Here is a 22,961-nt window from a genome sequence, read left to right on the forward strand (position 1 = left end):
TGTTGTTGCCGTGGCAGCGCTCCTGTAGGCCGCCCTGGGTATCTGACCCACTCTGGCACCATTTTGCTCTTTGAGTAACAATGCAGCCAGAGGTAAGCAATTTTAATGGCCTTTTTTAGCTACAAATGTTAAAAATCAAACGCCAGTTTTTGATCACTTAAATAATAAATAAACCACAAACACAGATGGGCTAATAATCCACACTTCTTGTGAGTGTGAGGGTGTGTGTACCATACTTTGGATGTCTTCCTGAAGGCCATTTCTAAGGAAATGTGAAACACATTTCTGAATGTGTTCTGAATGTCACATGTCTGAAACACCGGCCATCCATCCATTTTTTTGTACCCACTTGTCCAATTCAGGGTTGGGGGTAATCTAGAGCCTATCCTGGAAGCTACAAGCACAAGGCAAGGATTAACCTGGGATGGGCTCGCCATCCCATCACAGGGCACACACACCATTCACATGTACAGACAACCCGGTAACTTCAATTAGCCTCAGCATGTTTTTGGACTATGGGGGGAAACCGGAGTACCCGGAGGAAACAGAGGAAGCCCCGTAACAACACGGGGAGTACACACAGATGGAACCATGTTCTAGACGCAAACCCTGGTCCCAGAGGTGTGAGGCAACAGTGCTAACCACTGCACCACTGTGCCACCCTTCCTGACACAGCATGTAATTATTTTAAAAAGAAAAAATTAAATAGCTTTAACCTCAAGCTGGACTTTCAGTACAGCTGGACGCTGTAAAACCTCAAGTTGGCTCTTAACACAAATGGCACAACTTTATCCTGCGTTTAGCTGAATACGTAGCGCAAATGTAATTACGGCTTGGGAACAAGGGAGGTTGAGAGGGGCAACACAAACCACACATGGTGCAGTGGCCCAACGGGCTGGCGCTCTCCGGCACCCCCAACAGGTCAAGCTATTTTTTACCCAGTTGTCATCCCTCCTCATTCGTAATTCCCAGAATGGTCCTTTGGGGGCGCCCCTTCACATGGGGAAAGTGGTGGGCAACAGTGGTGGAATTATTTATCAGCTCTGCAACCCGGGCCAAGTTTAGTGCCTCTGGGGCCCCGCCCCCTCCTCATGGTCACACTGCTTCCCCTCTGCCCCATTCCGCCCACAACATAAATTCTGTAGATGGGGAAGCAGGCGATGGAGGAGGAGGTTAAAGTGATAAGTCGTGCAGAAGTGCAGGAGGGACCGCAGTCTCTATGGGCCAGGCGCAACTACAGCCTGCCTCCGCCATTAAGTGCCATTAAGGGCTCCCCGCCCCGGCAAAGGGGAGGGGGGGGGGTCCTGACCCATGCAGGCACAAATGGCTGTTTGCTGTACAAGTCCCACAGTGTGCCCCTCCCACGCTGACAGCCCCTAAGAAGAAAATATTACCGAGCCTGTCGATCTGTTCTCTCGAGTCTTGCGGGACTTTCCCAAATTCAGGAAGACCCCTAAAACCTGAGCCATGTAGCCCCCGCAGAGGGTGCATTGAGAGCAGCTCTGGTGGGCTCTCTGAACATGCAGGAGGGGGCTGCTTAGGGGTGGAGATAAAGGCTGGGCAATCTAATGCTCCAAAAACCTTCTACGGCGCGTTATTACTCTGTGAAGTTATGTGCCGGGGTTTTGCGATTCCGCAGGTTACCCCGTGGGTTCGGGCCAGTTCCAGATGAGTCCCGCTCCTGCAGCTGAGGGCATAATCAATGCAGGTCTTCTGAGCCGGCTTGTATCTCGCTTATCGTGGGTAGTTGCTCAGAAGGACCCTCACAGGTATCCTTGGGGGCTTCCCTAGGAATCTCATCTCCAGCCGAACAGGGAGAGCAGAAGCCAGGCTGATAACAGAAAGGTTGCTTTTCTGCTAAGCGAGTTGGGTGACCCAAAGAGGACAGGGCGGATAAAGCCATCGCCTGACCCGACGCTGTCTGTACTCCGTCACCATCTGCTTTCAGAAGTCGCTCGTATGATCATCCTACAGGATTCTGAGGTGTGAAATGGATGTGGGGGGAGGGGGTCTAATTTATACCTGTCCAGAAAAATGTAAGGGGATCCAGCTGGTGTTAATCTGTCAGGGGTGGGTGGGGGCAAACACCTACATATATATAACCAGGAGAGTACCTAGAAATCCTGCCCCCCCCCGATAAAATGTCACACCCCCCCCCCCACCAAATTTTCCATATATTTTTACTTATTTATGAGCTCCTGTCAAGTGCAGATCTTCCAGAGTATCCGTGTCCCTCCAATGCCCCTGGGGAGTCCAAACTGAGCAAAAGAGGGAGGAATTTTCCAACATGTTTAATCATAAACGCGTACATGGACTAAAACTTTGTTACTGGACATGATCTTTTAAAATGTATATCTTTTGCATGCCTGTGCTTGTAGGCAGACTGCCTCCATTACAGCGACAAAGTGTAACTGCCCTCGTGCACGTGATCATCGTTTGACCGTCATATGACTGCGGTTCAGGTGAGAGGCATAGCATCGGTCTCTCACACTCTGGGCCAAGCATGGGGGTCACGGCACCTACAGGCACCCTTTGATTTACCATCCATCACAACCCTCCTCGAAAGCTCCAAGCATATTTCACGGCGGCATTCGTTTCTGCAGCGTCCAAGCCGACGTCGCGCAGGCCGATCCCGATTTACTGTCAGAACCCGCAGACCTAGCAACACGCCAAACGCTACATTTTTGGCAAAAAAAAAAAAACATTTTTCTTTTCTCCCTTTCCTCTGGAACGAGACAAAATCACAGAGGTCATCCTGTCGGAGCATCACGTTTGGGTTCCAGATCTTACTACCATGCACACCGAGGAGACAATCCCGGGGTGCTGGGGCAGGGCTTTTGGGGGGGGGGGGGGGGCTTTTGGCTGGGCTGCAGATGGTGCAGCAAGAACTACACGATGGATGATGGCTGGGGTTCAGACGTTGCCTTGCTTTAATCTGTACGGCATCACACATGTGGACTGTCGGGGAGTGGGTGGGGAGCTCACTGAAATGCTGTGGGGGGCATATTAGATTTATTTTCACTTTATTTCACTTTTATAGCTGGGCAGTACTTTCTTACACAGAAACAGGCCTGGAAAAGAAAAGCGTGCTTCCCAAGAGTTTTGTGGAGACGGAGTGCGCTGCCCATGCTGCTGTAATTCGAACCCGTGTTTCCTGAGCATCCCACTACGCCTCTGTTGCCCGGTGCGACCAGGACCGCCTCGCAGTGCCTCGACTGAGGTGGGCCCCGACTAGCTTTACTACAGAGAGCACAAAGAAGGAAATGAATACAAGCCGAATGCGGCCAGATTATTAATCACACCCGACAATTGGGAAGTGGGCCACCCTGTTTTTCGAGGATAGTGAGCAGAGAGGATGTGCACCCTCCTTCTAAACAGCCAGTCACCGAAGTAGGACCATAGAGAACAGGAAAAGCGATATACTTCCACTAAAACCACAAACTGGAAGAAAGACGGCGATCGGCGCTAGATGAAGAGAAATGGAAAAACAGGGGGTCATGTTACCATCTCCCTGAGTCGCCAGCCTATGTCAAGCGTAGAGACCAGAGATGGAAAGCGGCAGGGGCAGAAAAAATAATGACGACGGCAAGGAAACACGGAGGGCCAGCAGCCAAAATGGCCGCCGCGTTTGCTGGGCGACACCTTTCCAGCTCGGTCTTCTGGGTCTTGCCCGTTTGAAGCAAAGGAGCAAGAAATTATCTGTTTCAGTGGAGATTACCCTTGAAAACAACCTAGGAGAGCTCATTAAGACTTTAAATTAGAACTAAATTAGAAACCTAGCGTTCGCTGAGGAGGAGGGGGGAGGATGAGGGTCTAAATAGTGTAGGAGCGATTATCTACTTTTCTTTTTTCGAAGACTTCTTAGGTGGAGCGCAGCTGTCACACATGACTTACAGACGGTAAACCGTGCTGGATCTTTTCACACAAGCACAGGCCCGCGCACGAAGGCCACGGAGAAACAGCTTGTGTCACTTTCCCATAATTCATGAGGGCTGGAAAACATGTGAATTATGGGAAATTCATTTCTTACCTCCTGCGAGGGATGACAGGGCTATCCCATTTGGATGTGTTAGTGTGCGGGTGGCAGTGTCAGACATGTACCCAGTCCATCCACAAAAGAAGCTCGGAAGGAGGTTTAGTAGGCGAGAAGCCCACATGGACATACTCGGAACACGCCCCACTGCTCTGTCAACAACTTTCACGGTCTGGCCCCCCCCACCCCGAGCTGAGCACCCATAAAGCACTGCTGCCGGCCCCTGACACGCGACTGTGGTTTCCCAGTAATCTCTGGGCACGGCTCCCCTCTGCACTTCACATTCTTGCTCTAATCTTTGTTTACAGAGAGCGTAAACAATGTAAACAGAGTGATTCCAGTGTGAGCGGCTCAGCGATAAGGCTGGGCCTGGCCGGCAGCACCAGTGATTCGGCCCACCGCCACAGATGGCGCTGATAGGAGGAGAAAAACTCCAGTGCTGGTCTGTGCCTAGGCAAACGTGGAGGGACAAACAGTGACTAACTGACACCGCAACGCTGAGACAAGCATACAGCAGCACTGGCACAAATACACAGGAAGACTGACACAGGATCACAGACACAAATACACAGGAAGACTGACACAGGATCACTGGCACAAATACACAGGAAGACTGACACAGGATCACAGACACAAATACACAGGAAGACTGACACAGGATCACTGGCACAAATACACAGGAAGACTGACACAGGATCACTGACACAAATACACAGGAAGACTGACACAGGATCACTGGCACAAATACGCAGGAAGACTGACACAGGATCACTGGCACAAATACACAGGAAGACTGACACAGGATCACTGACACAAATACACAGGAAGACTGACACCAGAGCACAGATGTTTGCCGGATCAGCAGGTGAGAACAGCCAGCCAGTTGCAGACATGGAGGAAAGGGCAGCCCAAACAGCGGCCTGCATCGAACTTCGATACCAAGCCACGTGTCTGACCCCGGATGAACCAGCCCTCCCCCTCCGACCGCACTGGCAGCCCTGCCCGCGCTGAGGTCCTGCCAGCGAAGCACTTTGGGTTCTGCTAAAAGGGAGCTTAAGTGAGGATTTTAGGCCGAGCCGGCTCAGAGCTGCCTGTCCACTAGGCCCCCTCTGCGAGAGTGGTGACATTACGACAGGCCGTAAACAGGGCGTCATGCGGTGACATCTGCTCGTAAAAAAAAACCCTCCAGGCCCTTTCCCGAAATCCACAGGCCTCCAGCTCCTTCTAGAGCCTTCTGGGTCACAATTCATGTAACAATAGTACTGGAAAAACACGAGAGTTTGCCCCTAGAAGGACAGTTCACAAGTCAAAGGTCAAGGGTTAGCGTAACATCTCACGGCAAACAAATTGGCACGACTCATGATTTTGCCTTCGAAATAATAAATCAGAGTTATGTCAGAATGCTGAGCGAGATCCCTGAGAGTGCAGAGCTGCCTGTCAAAGAGTGAATTATGGCTGTGCTTAAAATGCCCATCATTGGTATTAAAAGCACCGGACTTAACAAAACGCGAAGATGAGCTTGATCAATGTTGGCAGCAGAGCCGGCCGCCCCGTAATCTTTATGAGATAGGGGGCATAATTAATCACAGGGACAGTGCTGTGAGTTGGCTGTTGGATGTACTGCACGCTGTCCCTTTAAGAGCACAGCCAGGGACCATCCAGTTACGGTCATCGCCACTCGCCCTGCCGGTCAGCATGCTGTCCTGTCCTCCGAGGGTCTGCTTCAAGTTGGACGTTCCTTTCCGCTTCATCAGCTCTCCTGCAGCAACCGCAGTCTGGAACTGCTTTGTTACTTCTAGGGCCCCACTGAAAAAAAAGTAATTTTGGGGCCCCTCCCTGCCAGGTTCAAAAACTAAATAAATAGCTAACGAGCATAGCTGGCTAGATGCAGCTTCAGCAAATTATAAATAAGCAATTCATTTATTATTTAGTGTGACGACTATTTCTTGCCAACAGGGGGCCCCTAAATCCCCGGGACACCATGTAAATGCCTTGAGTAGTGGCAACGACAAGCTGGCCAACGGCATGGGTAGCGTCACGATTTCACAGTAAGCCTCAAACGAGCAGAGAGAGAGAACATAGGACAGAGATCAGGTTCGAGGGGAAACATTGGGTTTTTAGGACCCCTGAGACGTGAGCTCAGACAAGATACAAAGTCCCTCGCCGGGCACGGATGTAGCGATTAAACAGGGAGGCGGGGGGGTGAAGGACCCGTGATTCTATTCGAGGAGATAATTAAAACGGACGCCGGCCGGCCTTTGAAATGAGAGGCTCCCAACACACGAGTGAAAGCACAACATCAAATCTCTGCCTCAATTAAGGATTCACAAGGATTCACAGACCCGACTGCAGGAGAAGAAACCAGAGAGGGCGGGGCGGTTGGTGGCCTTGAGGGGGGGGGGGATTCCTGAGGGCAAGGGATGTAGAACGAGAGGGGCATGCAGCCTCATCAGGGCTCACAACACACTGGCTCAGAGGGGGCCTGGGGCAGGATGGCTGGGAGGCGAGGGAGGGGGCACGCCATTAAGTCGGGGGGAATATTCCATTTCATTGTAATTAGACCTCCAGCCCCATGTCCGTTTCCCACACCATCCCCACCCGCCCCATCCTGACCCATAATACACCACTCCTCTTGCGGTGGCCGGGACACCAAGGACAAGCGTTGGGGAGCCAGAGTTTCAGAGACTGGGAAGTGGTGGTGGGGGGGGGGGGGGGGGAGGGGTGATTTCTTGAAAAAGATGGAGACTCAGGGGAGAGGGGAAGGAGAATTCATACAGCATCAACCTGGTGCTGCAGTGGGATTGGTTGCCGGGCTTTGAAGTCAACGCGTCCTCAGAGGGTTCAGCCAGCGGGGTGGGGGGGGGGGGGGGCTGGTGCGTCTTGATCAAACACTCTGCAGGACTCCCTGGGGCAAGCCGACCTGAACGTGGATGTTAAATATATCATCCGCTCCCCTGCTCTTCAGCGCTCTCCTCACAGGCGGTGCGTGAGGTTTCGGAGCCCGTGCACTCGACCCTCAGCCTCTGTCTTCCAGTGCGATCTGCAGATGGCACGATTCTGGGTGTGTCCCGGCTAAACGGTGCTTGGATGCTAACAGTCAATGGCTGGAGATAGGCCCAAGGGCACTGCTAGGATCTCTAGGACGTCAGGGGATTAGCCCTGAGACCTAATCTGTCCGAAGGTGCCAAAACATCCGAGCTAAATGAATTGTTTGAGTCTTATTAGCTCCGAAGATACCCGGGTTTCTAACTCGTCTGGGTATGGCTGTCTTAACAGCATCAGCTAATCTCATCCCCTACTCTTAAGTTGACCTCATAGTCAACTAACGTATACCAAACATTCTTGTAAGCACCTTTTCATTTCTGTTTCTGTCCACCATTGTTCTCCGTATCCATGGCGAAACATAGTGAAACTCCATTGAGCTAGCTCCTCTCCGGACCACGTCTCTCCTAGCTAGACTTAAGACCACAGTAGTCTTGGTAAAAGCTGGACCTTCTCCAAATCCAATAAAAGAGGAATTATTCCCCAAATCCTTCATTCTCTGTAACCTGTGCATAACCCCCCTCTCCAGATTGGATCCATTTGGGCTCCGAGATCCGGGATTGATTTTACCGCTCCAGAAGTTTGGATAGAGATCCGGCAGAACCGCGTGCTGCTACGTGCGTCAGGGCCGTAACGTCGTCTTTAATTGGCTTTTACTAACTGGCACCCGGCGACGGTCTCTATTCCGCTCTGTGACAGATGTCGGCGGAGCGTTTCTTGTAAGGGAATTGCCTCGGAGATGCTTGAATTCAGCTTCAATCCGCGGAAAGCGTTGGGGGAATCCGCTCTGAAATCGACATCACAGAGCGGGAGATTAAATCAAGAGATAAAGCGTCGTCTGACAAGCTGGATATACTCCGGCTGTCGCACGTAGGGCCATGCTGCCCGAGCACGTATACTAGCGACATGCGGCATGGGGCACTTTGGAGGACTTGAAGCATTTCCTGTGGCAAACGCCATGACATTGTCCTCCTGAGGGCGCCCCCAGAGGCACAGCTGCCAGGGGACGGGAATGGGGGGGGGGGGCATCACCTTGATTCGATGCACACATCTTTTGATGTGGCAGCAACGAGTGCTCGTTGCTCAGGGCGAACCTTAGGCCCCGGCGCTAAAATGCGGCTTGACGTATCCAAATCATAACCATATGAATCGCAAATTCCACCTCCGAAACGTTTTGTTCTCTGCCGTCGTCCTGGATGAGGCATTAGCCAGTGATAACAGAAAACAGGTTGGAAGATGATGGGTGCCTGAAGAGGTGAAGGGGGATAGCGGGGGGTGGCGGGGTTCGGTGGAGGTTGGGTCTGGTGGGGGGGGGGGGGTGGGGGAGGTGAGGATCAGGATCAGAATTTTTCACAGAAATCGACTACCTAAAATGGAAGTTTCTCAGGGGGAGATGGAGAAGGTGTGACATTCAGGTCAACGCGGCGTACAGGAGTGGGAGAAAGAGGGAACGAAAGACAAGGGGGGGGTCATGTAAAAAAAGGCAGAGGGGGATTAAGGAATAAAGGCAGGCGAACGAGTTCAAGAGGCAAAAAAAAACACCATTAGCTAAGTGACTGCTAACACTCTGTGCTGAAGCTACCGGCACGCAATCCAAATCATGTGACCCAGATCATGTGACCAGAAACATGTGACCCACAAAAACGCAATTCGGTATTCAATAGTCACATCACACTGTCACACTACGTGGCACTACTGTCGCTATCCTGTGCATATCTTATGGGGGAAAAAATATATACATCATATATACCCTATAAATCAGCTGTTACGCATGTTACGAAGTTGATGAGGACGCCGCAGTTCCGTGGTGGGATACCTGCCTGCCATTGGCTGCCGCGCTGCAGCGGCACGCTAACTTCCCCCCCACCCCCGTGCTAATTTCTCTCCACGCCATCTTATCTGCGAGGCGGTGGTGCCACAGCTGCATCTGCTAAAGGAACATGTTCCCAATCAAGCTGTTTCCCCGCTGGAGGAGCAAAGGGGGGGGGGGAACATTGTTCATCACGAAAATCTGCCAGCGCCACACGACATCTACACGCCCCGTCCGCGGCCGCTAGCTCCCCGCCCCTCGGGGTCCGAGGGGGCTCGCCTAACCCCCGCAAATTCCTCGCCCGCAATTTAAGGTGATCCGGGAGAGCTGCGTGCAGATGTCAGGTTATTGAAATAAAAATGGATCCATTGTGTGGCCTGGCGGCTGCTCCCGCACCCCCTCCCCGCCACGAGTCACCGCTGGCCGTCCCCGAGGGAGACAGCGGGGGCGGGGTCGAGGCAGTAGCGGTTCCATCTGGCCGATTGGAACGACAACTGAGTCAGGAAGGCCTCTTCGCATAAACGAGAAGAGGAAACACAAATGTTGTACAAGGACAGAACATTCGCCTGATCTGTGTCCTGACCCAGGTTCCACATGTCGGTTCCTGGGGCCGGTTCCTCGGAGTGGAGCCCAGCTGATATGAAATCCATCTGCTGCGGCAGGAGCCCAGCGACAGCCAGGGTTTGGCCCCGCATCTGTGCCTCATGGCCATGGGCCTCCACATTCCACTTCCAGCCTACAGGGTTGACTTGGAAGCACATGAGATTTCTGGGGTGGGGGGTGGGGGGGGTGCGGTCAAAACTGGCAAGGGAGAAGGAGAAGGGTATGCTGGCACAGGGGGGACCCATTTCGGTTTGGACTTAACATCTAGGGGTCGGGGGGGGGGGGGCTGATCTTGAGCTTTGGTTTGTGGGGGGGGGGGGGGGGTATTGGCCAGATCCCCATCCAAGGGGCTTGCAAGTGAGTGAAGACACACCCTCTAATGTTCTTCTGACTGGACAGAAAATGGAAAAAGGTTGGAACCTGGGGGGGGAGTCGACAGTCTGCAGCTGGACCAGAAGGAATGAGCAGTGTCAGCTGATAATTATCACTATATATTATCATAATTATTATATATTACACGATCATAATAATAATAATTGTTACCATTAACGTTCACTGCAGTTATAATCACAGTATTACATTATCAACAGGTGCAACAGCTACTGGGAGGCTGTGCTGTGCTGTGCTGCGCTGTGCTGTCACTATCGCATGGTAACGTTTTGCAGAAAAAACAGACAAATTGGCGGATTCCTCTAAAATGGCCCGTGAAGTTACCCACAGCCTTTAACATGAGTCCAAACCAAGGGTCCGTTGGTTTTTACGGGATCGATCCGCTTTTACTGGACGAAGCCCCTCTTTGAAGTCTCGTTTGGTTATGCCTTTAACTTGGGGGGGGGATGTGTGTGTGTGTGTGTGTGTGTGTGATCAGGAGGTGCTGGTGGAGTCGTTAGCGGTGACGGGTCGTCTGCCGGGTGGAATGCCGGGAAGGCTAAACAACTCCCTGGACTCCTGGGCTTGACACAGACGCCACAATCGACAGAATTAAAGTGGCGGGTCATTTAAGCGTGGACCGATTGTCTATCATCAGTCAAGAGTAAAAGTGCACAGGTCAGTCACTTTTTGGGCAGGGGGCATCAATACCATCAGCAAACACGGACCTGACCTACCGAGCGTGCGAGAGTGCAAGCGCCTGCAGACGCACGTCACCAGCAGTGACCGACCTTCCAGCAGCCGGCACTGTTTGGACGGATCTGGAATTTACTGTGCTTTTAAACTTGAGCATATCTGCCGTTTCGTTTTGCTGAGCACCTCTGGACAAGCCATTGATTTTCACCAGACGTGGAAGGATTTATATATGTATCCTCATGTAGGATTTATATATTCCTATAATCTGCTCTGTTTCATGGCGCTAGGAGCCTTGGAACCAACATTTAAACTCCACTCATCTCTTACTGCAGGCAGCGCCTGGATGGTAGCTAACCCACATGAACAGTGAGAAATAGGGTGAGTTTTTGGCAGTAGTTAGTCCTGGGATTGACATGGTCACATGATCTAAATTAACCTAGAAATACTCTACCGTGCCCCTGACTTTGGGGCATCACATGCTGGGCCCTGATTACCAGCTATGTGCCTTGGTCAACATGTTCCCCCCCCTAAAATATCTGCTATCAAGGAGGGAGGAGGAAATAGGCATGGGGAAAAACACAGCAGGTACACAGAGACAAAGGAAAACAAAATGAAGAAAAACTACAGGAAGAAAAAGTAAAGAGATACAGGTAAACAAAATAAATGAAAATGAAAGCTACTGGGAGACAAAGGAAAGAGATACGGCTAAACAAAATGAACAAAAATGAAAGATACAGGAAGACAAAAGAACGATACAGGCAACCAAAATGAATGAAAATGAAAACTACAGGACGACAAAGGAAAGAGATAGAGGAAAAATATAATGAACAAAATCAAAAACGAAAACTATAGGAACAGAAAGGAAAGAGATACAGGTAAACAAAATAAATGAAAATGAAAGCTACTGGGAGACAAAGGAAAGAGATACGGGTAAAAAAATGAACAAAAATGAAAGCTACAGGAAGACAAAAGAATGATACCGGCAACCAAAATGAATGAAAATGAAAACTAGAGGAACACAAAGGAAAGGGATACAGGTAAACAAAATAAACAAAAATGAAAACTACGGGAAGACGGAGGAGATGGAGATACAGGTAAACAAAATAAACAAAAATGAAAATTACGGGAAGACGGAGGAGATGGAGATACAGGTAAACAAAATGAACAAACAAAAACTACGGAAAGACAAAGGAAAGAGATACAGGTAAACAAAATGAATGAAAAGAAAAGAACAACCACAGGAAGACATAATAAAGGGATGCAAGATATAGGATACAGTAGAAACAGACAAAGAAAACAACAACTATAGGAAGACAAAACAAGAAGAAACAAAAGAAAATAAAATGACAAAAATTAAGGGGAAAAAACAGATAACCCAAGTGAGAGAAGAACAACTATGGGGAAACAAAGAAACGAAACAGGTAAACACTCAGAGAAAACAAAAACTTCCGGGAGAAAAAGAAAACACAGGACCTTTTGTGCTGGGGATTAATTAGAAGGCAAGCAGCCCTTTGTATGGAAGCTCACGTCGGGATGCATGGGACCATTTGCCATATGGGAAAGTGTGCAAGCAGGAGCCCACTGCAGAGCAGATAAGGAGGCGCACCGGTGATGACACAGGGGTCACATGACCCACGTTTCATTCCACCTCCGACACATTGGCTGTGATTTGCAAAAATGAGTTTAACCCTGAGTTCAACATACTACATGAAAAAATAAATACACACTGCAAGGTCAAAAATGCCTCTACATATGTATGTATGTATAAGCTGTAAATGTTTAATATTTTTTAGTATAATGCATAATGCGTAATTTTTTTAATATTATTTGTCACGAATCATTCCTTTGCGTCCAGTAAAACTGCCTCGTTTTAACCCATCAATATTGTTTAAAGTACTCTTTTTTGCTACGTCGCTGACACTGGTAAATGCAGCCCTTTACGAAAAATAATATTTAATACCATGTTGTTAAAAGCGGCGCTGATACAAACCTATGCCCACGAGGCAAACCAATTGAATTTCATACTAACAGACTAATAAGGCATTGTGGGAATTCCCTGCCTTTAATGCACTCGACGGCGCAGGTCGCCGGCAAGGCCTGCGAAGATGTCTGCCTCCAGGTCATGCGGGGTTAGCGCCGCTTGTTGAATCTGACTACACGCGTGAGGAACGGCGCACAGCTCGCAGTGTTTACGGCCTCCGGGAGATGGATGGGCCCCACGTACCGAGAGCACGTTAAAACGATTTCCTGCTCCTAATGTGGCAGAGACGGGAATTCTGAAAGGAACAACAGCGTGACAGCTCTCGGGCACTCTGAAACACGGGAACGGCGTTCCGGAAAAATCCCGGCGCAGGCTCCGGGCGGCCAGGCCCGCGAAGATGGGGTCCAAGCCGGCTTCCTGAGCAGAGCATATTGATCCACTTACCCACGGCCTCAAAAACAAAACACATCCACCTCACTCTAGTATTGACTTTGGACACACAGGGGTAACCACAACCACATGTTAAGTTGCTCTAAACTAATTCATTCAGGAACACTTTGGTTTGTTGCAAGACCAAACTCCTGTATCTTTGATTAGGAAACGTGTCTGATTCCAATTAAATGGGGGGGGGTTAGCAGTAGGGTGGGGGCCATGTTGTTGTGGTTTTACAGTCAGCTGGCGTGACATTCCCCCGCTCGATTTTTTTTTTTCTTCATGGGGGACATGTTGCTAGCAGTACATGAAGTGGGGGAGGCAACTATAATACTGAGTCAACGAAATTGAAGTGAAATAGTTTACAAGCAGTAAAGAGTAATCGGGGGGGGGGGGCGTTTGCATTACAGGCCTAGGAATCTGACTTCATATCGGATGGTGGCGGACGCATGCGTGTACGTGTGTGTGTGTGTGTGTGTGTGTGTGTGTGTGCGCGCGCTCACCTGCAAGATGTAGCCCCGCACGTAGTCGCGCAGCGTCCAGCCCAGGCCGTGCAGGATGTGCAGCACCTCCTCCTGCTTCAGCACGCTGAAGAGTCGGTCCAGCAGGATCTTCAGTCGGACCGGCACCGCCTGTGTGCCGTACAGCATCAGGCTGCTGATGTCGAAGACCACGTTGGACTGCACAATCTCCACCTGCGTCGGGTGGTACAGGTGCTGCGTGCTGAGCTTGTCCAGAGCTGGGGGGGGGGGATGGGGGGGGCACACAGAGACAAGGCTGAGAAACACTCATGAGATCTCACATCAGCACCAGCATCACGCAGACGTCCGGCCTCTCGGGTTACAACCACGGATGGAGACGCAGTTTAGATTCGAACCTCTTTAACACCGAACCTCCTCTGCTGGAGGCAGTGTTCACTGAGAATCGCCTTCTTTGGTGCTGCGGCATTTCTCTGTATGACAAAAACGTTCTTCACGTTCATCGAATGGAATGAAACACACACACGCAAAAAAATCCAACAATACCGAAAAACAAAAGAGTATTTTACTTTTTGATGAATTATAAAATACAGCATATATATATATACAGAGGACAGATTTAGTCAGAAGTATATCCTCAGCTAATGCTTCTGAGACAGCACCATAAAAAAAAGACTGTCATAGGCAAGATGCAACCAGAACATTCTGGACTAGCTCGTTCCCCCTACCCCCCCGGCTGCCTGTGATCCGGTGCCAAGCCGGCATTGCCAGTGGCCCCTCCGCGCCTGCTGTGAGAAGCAGCGGCTAAGGTTCACGCTTAGCGGTACGTCCACCCCCTCCCCTCCTCTCCCACCCCCCCAATTCACTGCAGAGGCGAACTCCGGAGGGAACCATGGCCCCGGAACCTGCCGGACCCACCGGTTCGCCTCTCGGCAGTCATCACCCCTTCCCATTGTCGGCCGACGTCTCTCCCGGCAACCACCCCATAATGACACATCTATGAGATAAAAGCGTTTGCATTAATGTAATTGTCTACCTTTTGTCTCTTTAGTCTAATCTACCTCCCTGCCTCCTTTCCCCTCTCTCTCTCTCTCTCTCTCTCGGTCTCTCCATCGCCCGGCCGCCTGCTCCTTTTCTCCGCGGCAGTTAAGTCTGTCTGCGTGACACCTGTTTTTGTCTCCTCTGATCCTACGACGCGCTTTCCGCTGACAGGCTTTCTGCCCCGCGAACGCGTCCTGCCAGACACGAACATAATAAAAAATGAAGAAGTGCTTGTCAGAGTTGCTGCCAACGTACAGATGAAATAAAATGTGGAAAAAATAAAAAGGGAGAAAGAAATGGGAGAGAACGAATCAGAAATTCCTGACAGTTCTGAAGGGGATTAGAAGGATTCGGCCCGGGCCGCTGACGGTCGCTGATGGCGCTCTCTCCCTCTCCCAGCCAAACAGGTGTTTCCTTTCATCTTTTTTCCCCTCCGTTCCTCCTCCTCTTCTGTATTTCACGTCCCTGAATGTCAGAGGATGTATTGATTGATGACGGCCCGGTGTTGCGGCGAATCAAAAATGCGGGTACGTCTCAAATAGATAATTGATAAACGGCACAGGTTTCTGTTTTTTCTTTGGTATTTTTCTCGTTCTTTTTCTAATAACCCGAACTCATGGAGCGACACTGGGCCAGATTGCAGAAACCGCTACCAGATGGGAGGCAATGCCGACCCGGCCTGGAAAACAGGCAAGTTCCGGAAGAGAGCTGGGGAACCGAGGGCCTTGGCGAGCGCCGGCGTTTGATGATAAGGACTGTTGGGGATCGTTTGCAAGGGCGCCATGTGATGTGAGGGGTGTGGCTTTCAGGTGACCTCCCCCCCCCCCCCCCCCCCCCACCAGGCACGGCTCAAGATTAAAATCTGAGCTGCGTCTGGCACATTCAGTGTAATGTTACGCCGCAAGAGTTACAGTGAAAGTGGGTCTGCATGTACATGTACACATCAAACATGCTCCTAATCCTGCAATGCTGCCCCCAAGAGGCCAAACTCAGGCCTACATCCTGGATCGAAGTGTCACCCTCACTGGAACACCTACTTGACAGTAATTTTTTTTTTTTTAATTATCAGACGCTTTTTAATTCAAAGTAACATATATATTTTTTGAGATCGCAATGTCAGACGGTCCCTGGAGCTGTTACGGGTTAAGGGCCTTGCTCAACAGCTTAGTGGTGACATCAATCTGTTGGCCCTGGGATTTGAACCAGAAACCTTCTGATCACAGGCATATTGAGTTACACACCTCCTCCCAGTAAAGATCCTACTACCCAGCCAGCTGGAGTGTGCTTGGTGAGCAGGTCTAGGAAACATAAAAGGCGAGCTGCAGGTAGACGGGAAAGGGAATAGCCTGGAAAAATGGGTCCAAACCCAACCTGTTTGGCTCTGTTTTGGTCCCGGCCAGGCAGACACAGCTGAACGGGCTCAGATCCCTGAACGTCAGCATAACACGCTCCAAAGCTGAGGTCAGGACAAAGGAAGGGGGACTTCTAAAACAGTGTAAGCAGGCGTAATTAGTCAATGCAAGACAGTAGGGGGCGTGGTAGTTATTGGAGTCCACTTTGAACCCAGAGGTTGTCTATTCAAACTCTCCCTGAAACAGGAAAGCAGCCAAGAACCTGGAGGAGGGACGTGCAGAGGGGAAGGGGGGGGGGGGGGGCGCCTTACCGTGGGCCACCCAGCCGTGCTTGCAGTGGTCACATGTTCGCAGGTTGATCTTTCCCGGCTGGAAACACTCACATGTGCAGTTCACCAAAGTGCAGCGGATGGCCTGGTGAGAAGGAGGAAGAGAGAGAGGAGGTCAGGAACCAATCGAATGCACCGACTGACAGAGACGCGCTGCATCATAAACATGTGAAAGACTAAACAAGGGCTCGAAATTGCAGGCCGAAAGCTCTGACGTGCTCTGACAATATCGTCAATCAACGCAGCAGCAAATCGTCAGAGCATCCAGATTATATTAAACGTCTAGCTAATAAAACATCTGGCTACCAACGGCTGGTAGAAGCCATATTGGACTCAAACTGTGCCACAAGTCTGAAGCCTGTAGGATTGCAAGCATGTCATTTGTGACAGAAGATACTAGTCCAGAATAGCATGTTAAAAACCTGCTACAGACCCTGTGTTGACAGAAAGCAGACGTCTTTTAATTCGCCCAGAAGTTTGTCTATAATTAAAGTGCCTTTGTAATTAAGCACCTGTGCCATATAATCGTACTAATTACAGTAAAATGGCAACTGGAGAAAATCAGAGTGTCACAGTTAGGGTTGCAGTCCTGGGAAGTCAAGGGGACGTGGCATGATGGGACATCAGTCCAACACACACACACACACACACACACACACACACACACATACACTACAGGGATTTCAGATCCCCAAATGACCTTTTTCGAAAAAACCCTGACGTGGAGAAAAAATATGTTTGGTGAGAGATGGAAATGTGGCTCATAAATCAGCAAACGCTGCTCTGACGACGGCCGCTGTAAATAGCACCGCTTATACCTTTATCCAAGTATGTGCTTAAACTCAGTCAATCTCCAAGTCTTTCTGTACTCTGTGTACTGTCACTGGCACTAAAATCCGCACACTAAACATGACCCACAGTCTACCTGCTTCGGCGAATGGGGAGGCCCTGTTTGTTTGTTTGCTTGTTTTTCTTTCTCTTTCTTTCATTCTTTCGTTCTTTCTTTCGGCACTGCTGTGTGGTTTAAAGAGGACGTCAGGCATCACCTGGCTATGGACCAGAACCTCACAAGTCCAAACCAGTCCCAGATACGACCCAGTGACCTTCGACTGTTCTCGGCCCATCCCTAATCAGCGCCGAATGACCCACACAACAGTCCCTCAAGCATTACGTCACACCTCCTCTATTTAGTACAGAAACAACCACTTTCCCCACCTCCCCCCCTTTCCTGGGGGGCGGACGAGGGGAATGTAAGACAATGTATATTAACTCCAGCCTCCTCGGCCTGGACATTACATAATATCTCTATGCCGTGCAATGAAACTCACTGACAGCTCATTCTGTAGGGGCTTAAGAGGTGTCATGTGACTGTAGCTTCACAGTTTAATTGATCTGGAATGATGTGGCCCCCAACCGTAACTATGGGGGCCCCTCATCGCCACCATAAACACAAAACAGCCACCCAGCTCATGATACAAAGCGGGGGCGACGCACAGATATAAATCAGCCTCCTGTTTCTCTGCGCCACTAATCCAGGATGTGGGAGAAATTTCCAGAACATAGACACCGTATTGTAATCGAGCCGGTGAATGATCCCAGCAAGGGACACTAAATCATCTCTGGCCAGACTGTGTGGTTTTTCTCGAAACTTACAAATTAAAAGAGACACAAGAACACAAACACTAAACGCTAATTCTAAATGTAATAATTTCCCTTTTGCTTTGATTAAGAAGTCTAAAGCACTGCAGTTACTGAGTTTTTAAGAAGTTAGTACTTATATCAGCTGTGAGTACTCACTCACATACTGGTGGTAATCGAAGTACGTAAAAGCCCTGGCTGTTAAGTGAGCTCACCTCTGTCAATTTGATGCGTCAATCCCCCCCAACAAACGTATTTAATCTCTCCCTTCTGCAGAATCGTCGTCCTCTGATCATGAAGTACCGCCTTCCTTCCGCTGCGGTCACGTTACACTCGTGTCAAGCCATATTTCTGTCGGGATCCTCTAATAGCGAGTCCCAGTGCGCGACATGGAACGTGGCCGCCTGTTTCCTGTGGGGGCGCTTGGGTCACGCGAGCCCCCTCCCCACACGGGGCTGGTCCTCTGGTCTGCTAACCATCACCGCAAATCTTTTGAAGCTGATCTCAGCATTTTCTCCCCCCCCCCCCGTCCAAAATTTGTGCGTAATGTTGCGTGTAAGACTTTGCTGGGATTGAGTAGAAACTCGCACGGACTCAGGTTAAGAAAATGAAGCATCCCGCTTTGTCCTGTGGAGGACAGGCCTCACTGTGACGGGAGGACAGGCCTCACTGTGACGGGAGGACAGGCCTCACTGTGACGGGAGGACAGGCCTCACTGTGAAGGGAGGACAGGCCTCACTGTGACAGGAGGACAGGCCTCACTCTGACGGGAGGACAGGCCTCACTGTGACGGGAGGACAGGCCTCACTGTGACGGGAGGACAGGCCTCACTGTGAAGGGAGGACAGGCCTCACTGTGACGGGAGGACAGGCCTCACTGTGACGGGAGGACAGGCCTCACTCTGACGGGAGGACAGGCCTCACTGTGAAGGGAGGACAGGCCTCACTGTGAAGGGAGGACAGGCCTCACTGTGACGGGAGGACAGGCCTCACTCTGACGGGAGGACAGGCCTCACTGTGACGGGAGGACAGGCCTCACTGTGACGGGAGGACAGGCCTCACTCTGACGGGAGGACAGGCCTCACTCTGACGGGAGGACAGGCCTCACTGTGATGGGAGTCCGGCCCAAATTAGCCTCGGACTCTGCAGTTCTCTGTCACCATGGTATCACCTCAACGTGACGTTTTTGCCATTTACCAGCAGTCGAGCTCATCATGTTTATTTACCCTCACATCCAGAATCGGGGGGGGGGGGGGGGGGGGCTATTAAAAGAGTTTGTTTAGTCCTTTCTCTCCCTTTAACCTGTTGGCCGCCCTGGCCTTGCCTGAAACCTGACACGGCAAATCCAGCGTAGGAGAATGCGTTAAAGGGCCGGCACATGTGTCAGTAAAATCTCTATCTCCTCGGGTTTGTGAGCTGAGCTCTTCATGTTGAGAGTTATAGGCCATTCAACAAAAAAGAACTGCCCTACCTGTTTATCACTTCTCAGGCTCAGCCACAAGGTGGCATAATGACTAAAAAACCAAACCAATGCAACTGTCCAAATAGTGGAAAAACTAGTAATGTGCCCTTGGGCAGGGCACTGAAAACGGCAAAAGTTATTTATTCATGCGGACAGTCCTGTAAGATAGCACAGATAATTCAGCGGCAGGGGAGGATGGGGGGGGGGGCTTCCTGGTCCCCCAGCGGTCGGGGCTCCAGCTCGAGGCATTCGCACATCTGTCACCACGACACGGGAGCACTGTTATCGGGTCCGCAGCCCCTCGCTACACATTATGCACTAAAATGTCTAGCCAGTGTTTCCTCTCTGCCTCAGAAAAAAGGGGCCGTGTGAAGGAGGTGACGGAGGGTGGGAAACACAGCATTTTCACCAGGCACTTTCACTGGACAACAATAACACCGGCCAACAGTTTCAAGGACCCACACCCAAAATCCCATTGTATCTTTTTTTAGTCTTTTTTAGTCTCTGATCCTGCGTTGGATAAGGGCCTCCAGACAGTGGAAACTGACCGGGATGGTGCAGGCTGCCGGACAGTCCATGCGGCACAGCCCTATCTGGTCAGTTCCATGTCCCCCCCTCCCCCCGAGCATCAGAGGTCCCCCCAGGATCTGTACCAGCAGACTCTTTTGTCAGAATCCCATAACTTTCGTACCGACGGTACGCAAGTGGATTCTCACAGAAGTGGACCAGGGTGTCTTCTCTCCTCAGTGTTCTCGACCCCGATGCCTCAACAATTGCGAGCTCCAGCCAAAACATTTATCCCCAGGTAAAGAACACAAAAGGCAGGGAGCAGAACTGAAGCTTCCCGAGTCAGCAGCCACTGCAGAACCGATGACACCGGGCCGGATCCAAATGCCATCTGGCGCCGTCACACACCTGAACTCTGACACCTATATTTGTGGAAAAATATCTGTTTTTGAGTTCTTTTGTGCCAACATTTGCAAATAAAAACTGAGATACACATAAAAATTCTAGCTAAAAAAAACTAGATAACACTGGCAGGGAGATGCCACGATTCCTCAAGTTTAAGCTCATCAGGAACTACGTCTGCATGAATAACCCAGATACAAAAACTTCACTTTTCATAGCTGCTGTCGGGAGTCTAAGATAAAAAAAAAATCCAACCAGTTACCAAATTCATACCAATTTATTTTTGGATTGACTTTACACTCTCTTTAGAATCTGAAAAAGATCTCAAAAAGACTAAAGATAACATTCCGAAAAGAATGAGCCCACACCCATATAGACAAGATATAGTAATCCCTGGGAAAAGGGTGGGAACAGTGGGAGGAGTACTGTCCAGTACCACCAGCAGAGCCAGTATGGTGAAGCTCAGACTATCTAATCACAGGGCAACAAAAGCACCTGCATTTGTATGGTTACACTAATCAGCCTGTGATGAGCTCTTAAGTGACTAAGAATGTCAGGACCAAGTAGTCAAAGTTAAATTTACCAGGTGTTATGTTCCTTCAAGTGTGATGTCCTAATTGCCTAAATAACAATTGGATCTCAGGTTCTGTTCGTTTTCTCCACCGGCTGTTAACAGGCTGAACATAAGGACTGACATAACCGGGAGTTTCAGCTGCCCTTTTGCTTTTCGCAGTGAACTCTTTTCATAAACAGCCTGTCAGGCATCAAGAAAGGCAGGTTTAAAAACAAAGCAAGATGCAGTGAGATTAAACAATGGAACCAGATGCCTTTCGTATGTTTGCGATGCGCCGCTTTCCGAAAAGGGGACCTTCAGGAGGCCGAAGGGCATCACACTGAATTCGAAAGTGCCATGAAGCCACAAAAACAGGACCACCTGGACAGAGTCCTTATCGGCCCTAAGCCCAGCACTGTAGATACATGTGCCTCATATGCCTCTGATCATGTGAGAACTCAGAAGCAGTACGACAAAACAAAGCGCAAACGATAGGAATAACAAAACCGGTTTGATACACATGCATGTCCGTAAAAATGATAGATATATTTAGCGCTTGAAAAGCTATATTTATGAAGTATAAATACGAAGGTCAAACCAGCTGCAATTTTTTAAAGCTAGGTAATCAACAAAAGAAAGACTTCGCAGACTCTCTTTATGACCTGCTCCACGCCCCCTGACCTTTCGCTGAGCCTGTGGGCCACATCCATCCAGATCATTTTGGTCAAACGCGTGTTTATAACACCACGTCTCGGTTCCAGCCAGGAGCGGCCGAGATGTTTTCAAAGATGTGCTCATTCCAGAGTTCCTAGCGCAGCCTCACTCCCTTCTCTCTGGTATGTGCGCTGGACTCACAGCCCTCCTTTACGCAAACTGCTCCTATTTTTTTTTTTTACTTTCCAGGCCGCGTATCACAGGTTTCGGCTACGTTATCCAGAGGCCCACCAGCCACCGTACCCTTTCAGAGGCATGATGCCCTAGCAGAGGCATTAAAGTTTAAATTTGCCAGGTTTTGATATCGGCCATCACTGGTGCCTCGTAAATAACGGCAGCCGCTTCCTCAGCAGCAGGACGCTATGAATCAGATTATTACTGGACGTTGAAAACGGGAGGGCCGGCACATCTTAGATGCGAAGACATTCTCTATTCTCTTCAAAGCGGCTCAGCCTTGGAGCAGAATCCTGTGCGCTCTGATGACGTGGATCATTTTGAGGAGTAAGGGGTGCGTGCAGGGTGCACGGGCGCGGGGGGGGGAGCAGCCAGGGGAGGTTACCGGGAGCGGCCGTGACTGATCTCTTCTCCCTTTGACTGCCGTCACCTACTGATTTCATCCAGGTGTTTTATAGCTATCTGGAGGCACTGGAGGTTCAGATGAAGAACTCTGCCGATTCGATCGTCTGGGTTTACGCATTCCTGGCACAGATGGTGGACAGGTACTGCAACTGCTGGACCTTCTTGCGTGTTACTCCCACCTTGGGAGAAGCAAAGCGAGCTGGGAAGGCAACGTCGAACTTAAAAAGGAATAAATAAAACCCGTCGACAAGTATCCCTGACGATAAAGAAGTAGGATTGCGAATAACAGCACTCGAGGGTGGTACGGGAGAAGGAAAACAACACAGGATCTGTTTCTCCTGTCCCTTCAGAGCAGGAGGTATGAGCAGGAGCGAGCACACACAACAAGCTTTCATTTACATGTTTGTTTGCGTGTACGTTGTTTCGTTTTGGACTCCCAACAGAGGTTAATCTGGGAGAGGTGCTATTCGTTTGAGTGGATTCATTAAGAGGAAAAAAAGCATTTTTTTCGCTGGTTTTAAGCCTTGGCGTGTTCACAACGTGTTTTACGATCTCAGTGCTGGGAGGAGATTCAGCCGAATCGACAGAAACGAGCTTTCATTAAATTAACAGAAGAGGGGGCACTTGGGTCGTCCTCCAATCAGCGCTTTTTACCGCGCTGTAATATTTTAAAAAATCTTTTCTCCCTTTCCAAATGTATTTTGTGGGCCCACATTGTAAAAAAAAATCCATAAAGAAAACAGGAAACAGGCCCAGAGTAAGAACAGCGCACGCAGCTCGCTTGCAGGATGCTGCCCGATCGCTTACCACATGTGCAGATGACCAGTCGGCTTTGGGCCATCGCGCCCGGTTTATGTAGCGCACAGCGGCCAAGCAGATGTGACACGTCTGCGTGCTGTCGGCCGTGTTTCCCCCCAAAAAAAAACAAGAATTTGACTCC

The 22,961-nt window shown here is 50.0% G+C and overlaps 1 protein-coding gene across 7 annotated transcripts in view; it reads right to left on the bottom strand.

The window, feature by feature from the left end:
* The window catches only part of bnc2 (basonuclin 2), a 115,571-nt gene that overhangs the window by 24,354 nt on the left and 68,256 nt on the right, over positions 1–22,961 (bottom strand). For 6 of the 7 annotated variants that reach the window (XM_048999894.1, XM_048999896.1, XM_048999893.1 and 3 more), the window contains 2 exons: positions 16,150–16,252; positions 13,470–13,705 (listed from right to left, as the gene is read on the bottom strand). In XM_048999894.1, the coding sequence (XP_048855851.1) occupies positions 13,470–13,705; positions 16,150–16,252 (339 nt within the window). Of the gene's footprint in view, positions 1–13,469; positions 13,706–16,149; positions 16,253–21,409; positions 22,733–22,961 lie in introns of those variants that run through there. The other variant, XM_048999895.1, reaches the window with a different exon arrangement.

This window comes from Brienomyrus brachyistius, unplaced genomic scaffold (genome assembly GCF_023856365.1).
Source record: "Brienomyrus brachyistius isolate T26 unplaced genomic scaffold, BBRACH_0.4 scaffold47, whole genome shotgun sequence".
Classification (NCBI taxonomy): domain Eukaryota; kingdom Metazoa; phylum Chordata; class Actinopteri; order Osteoglossiformes; family Mormyridae; genus Brienomyrus; species Brienomyrus brachyistius.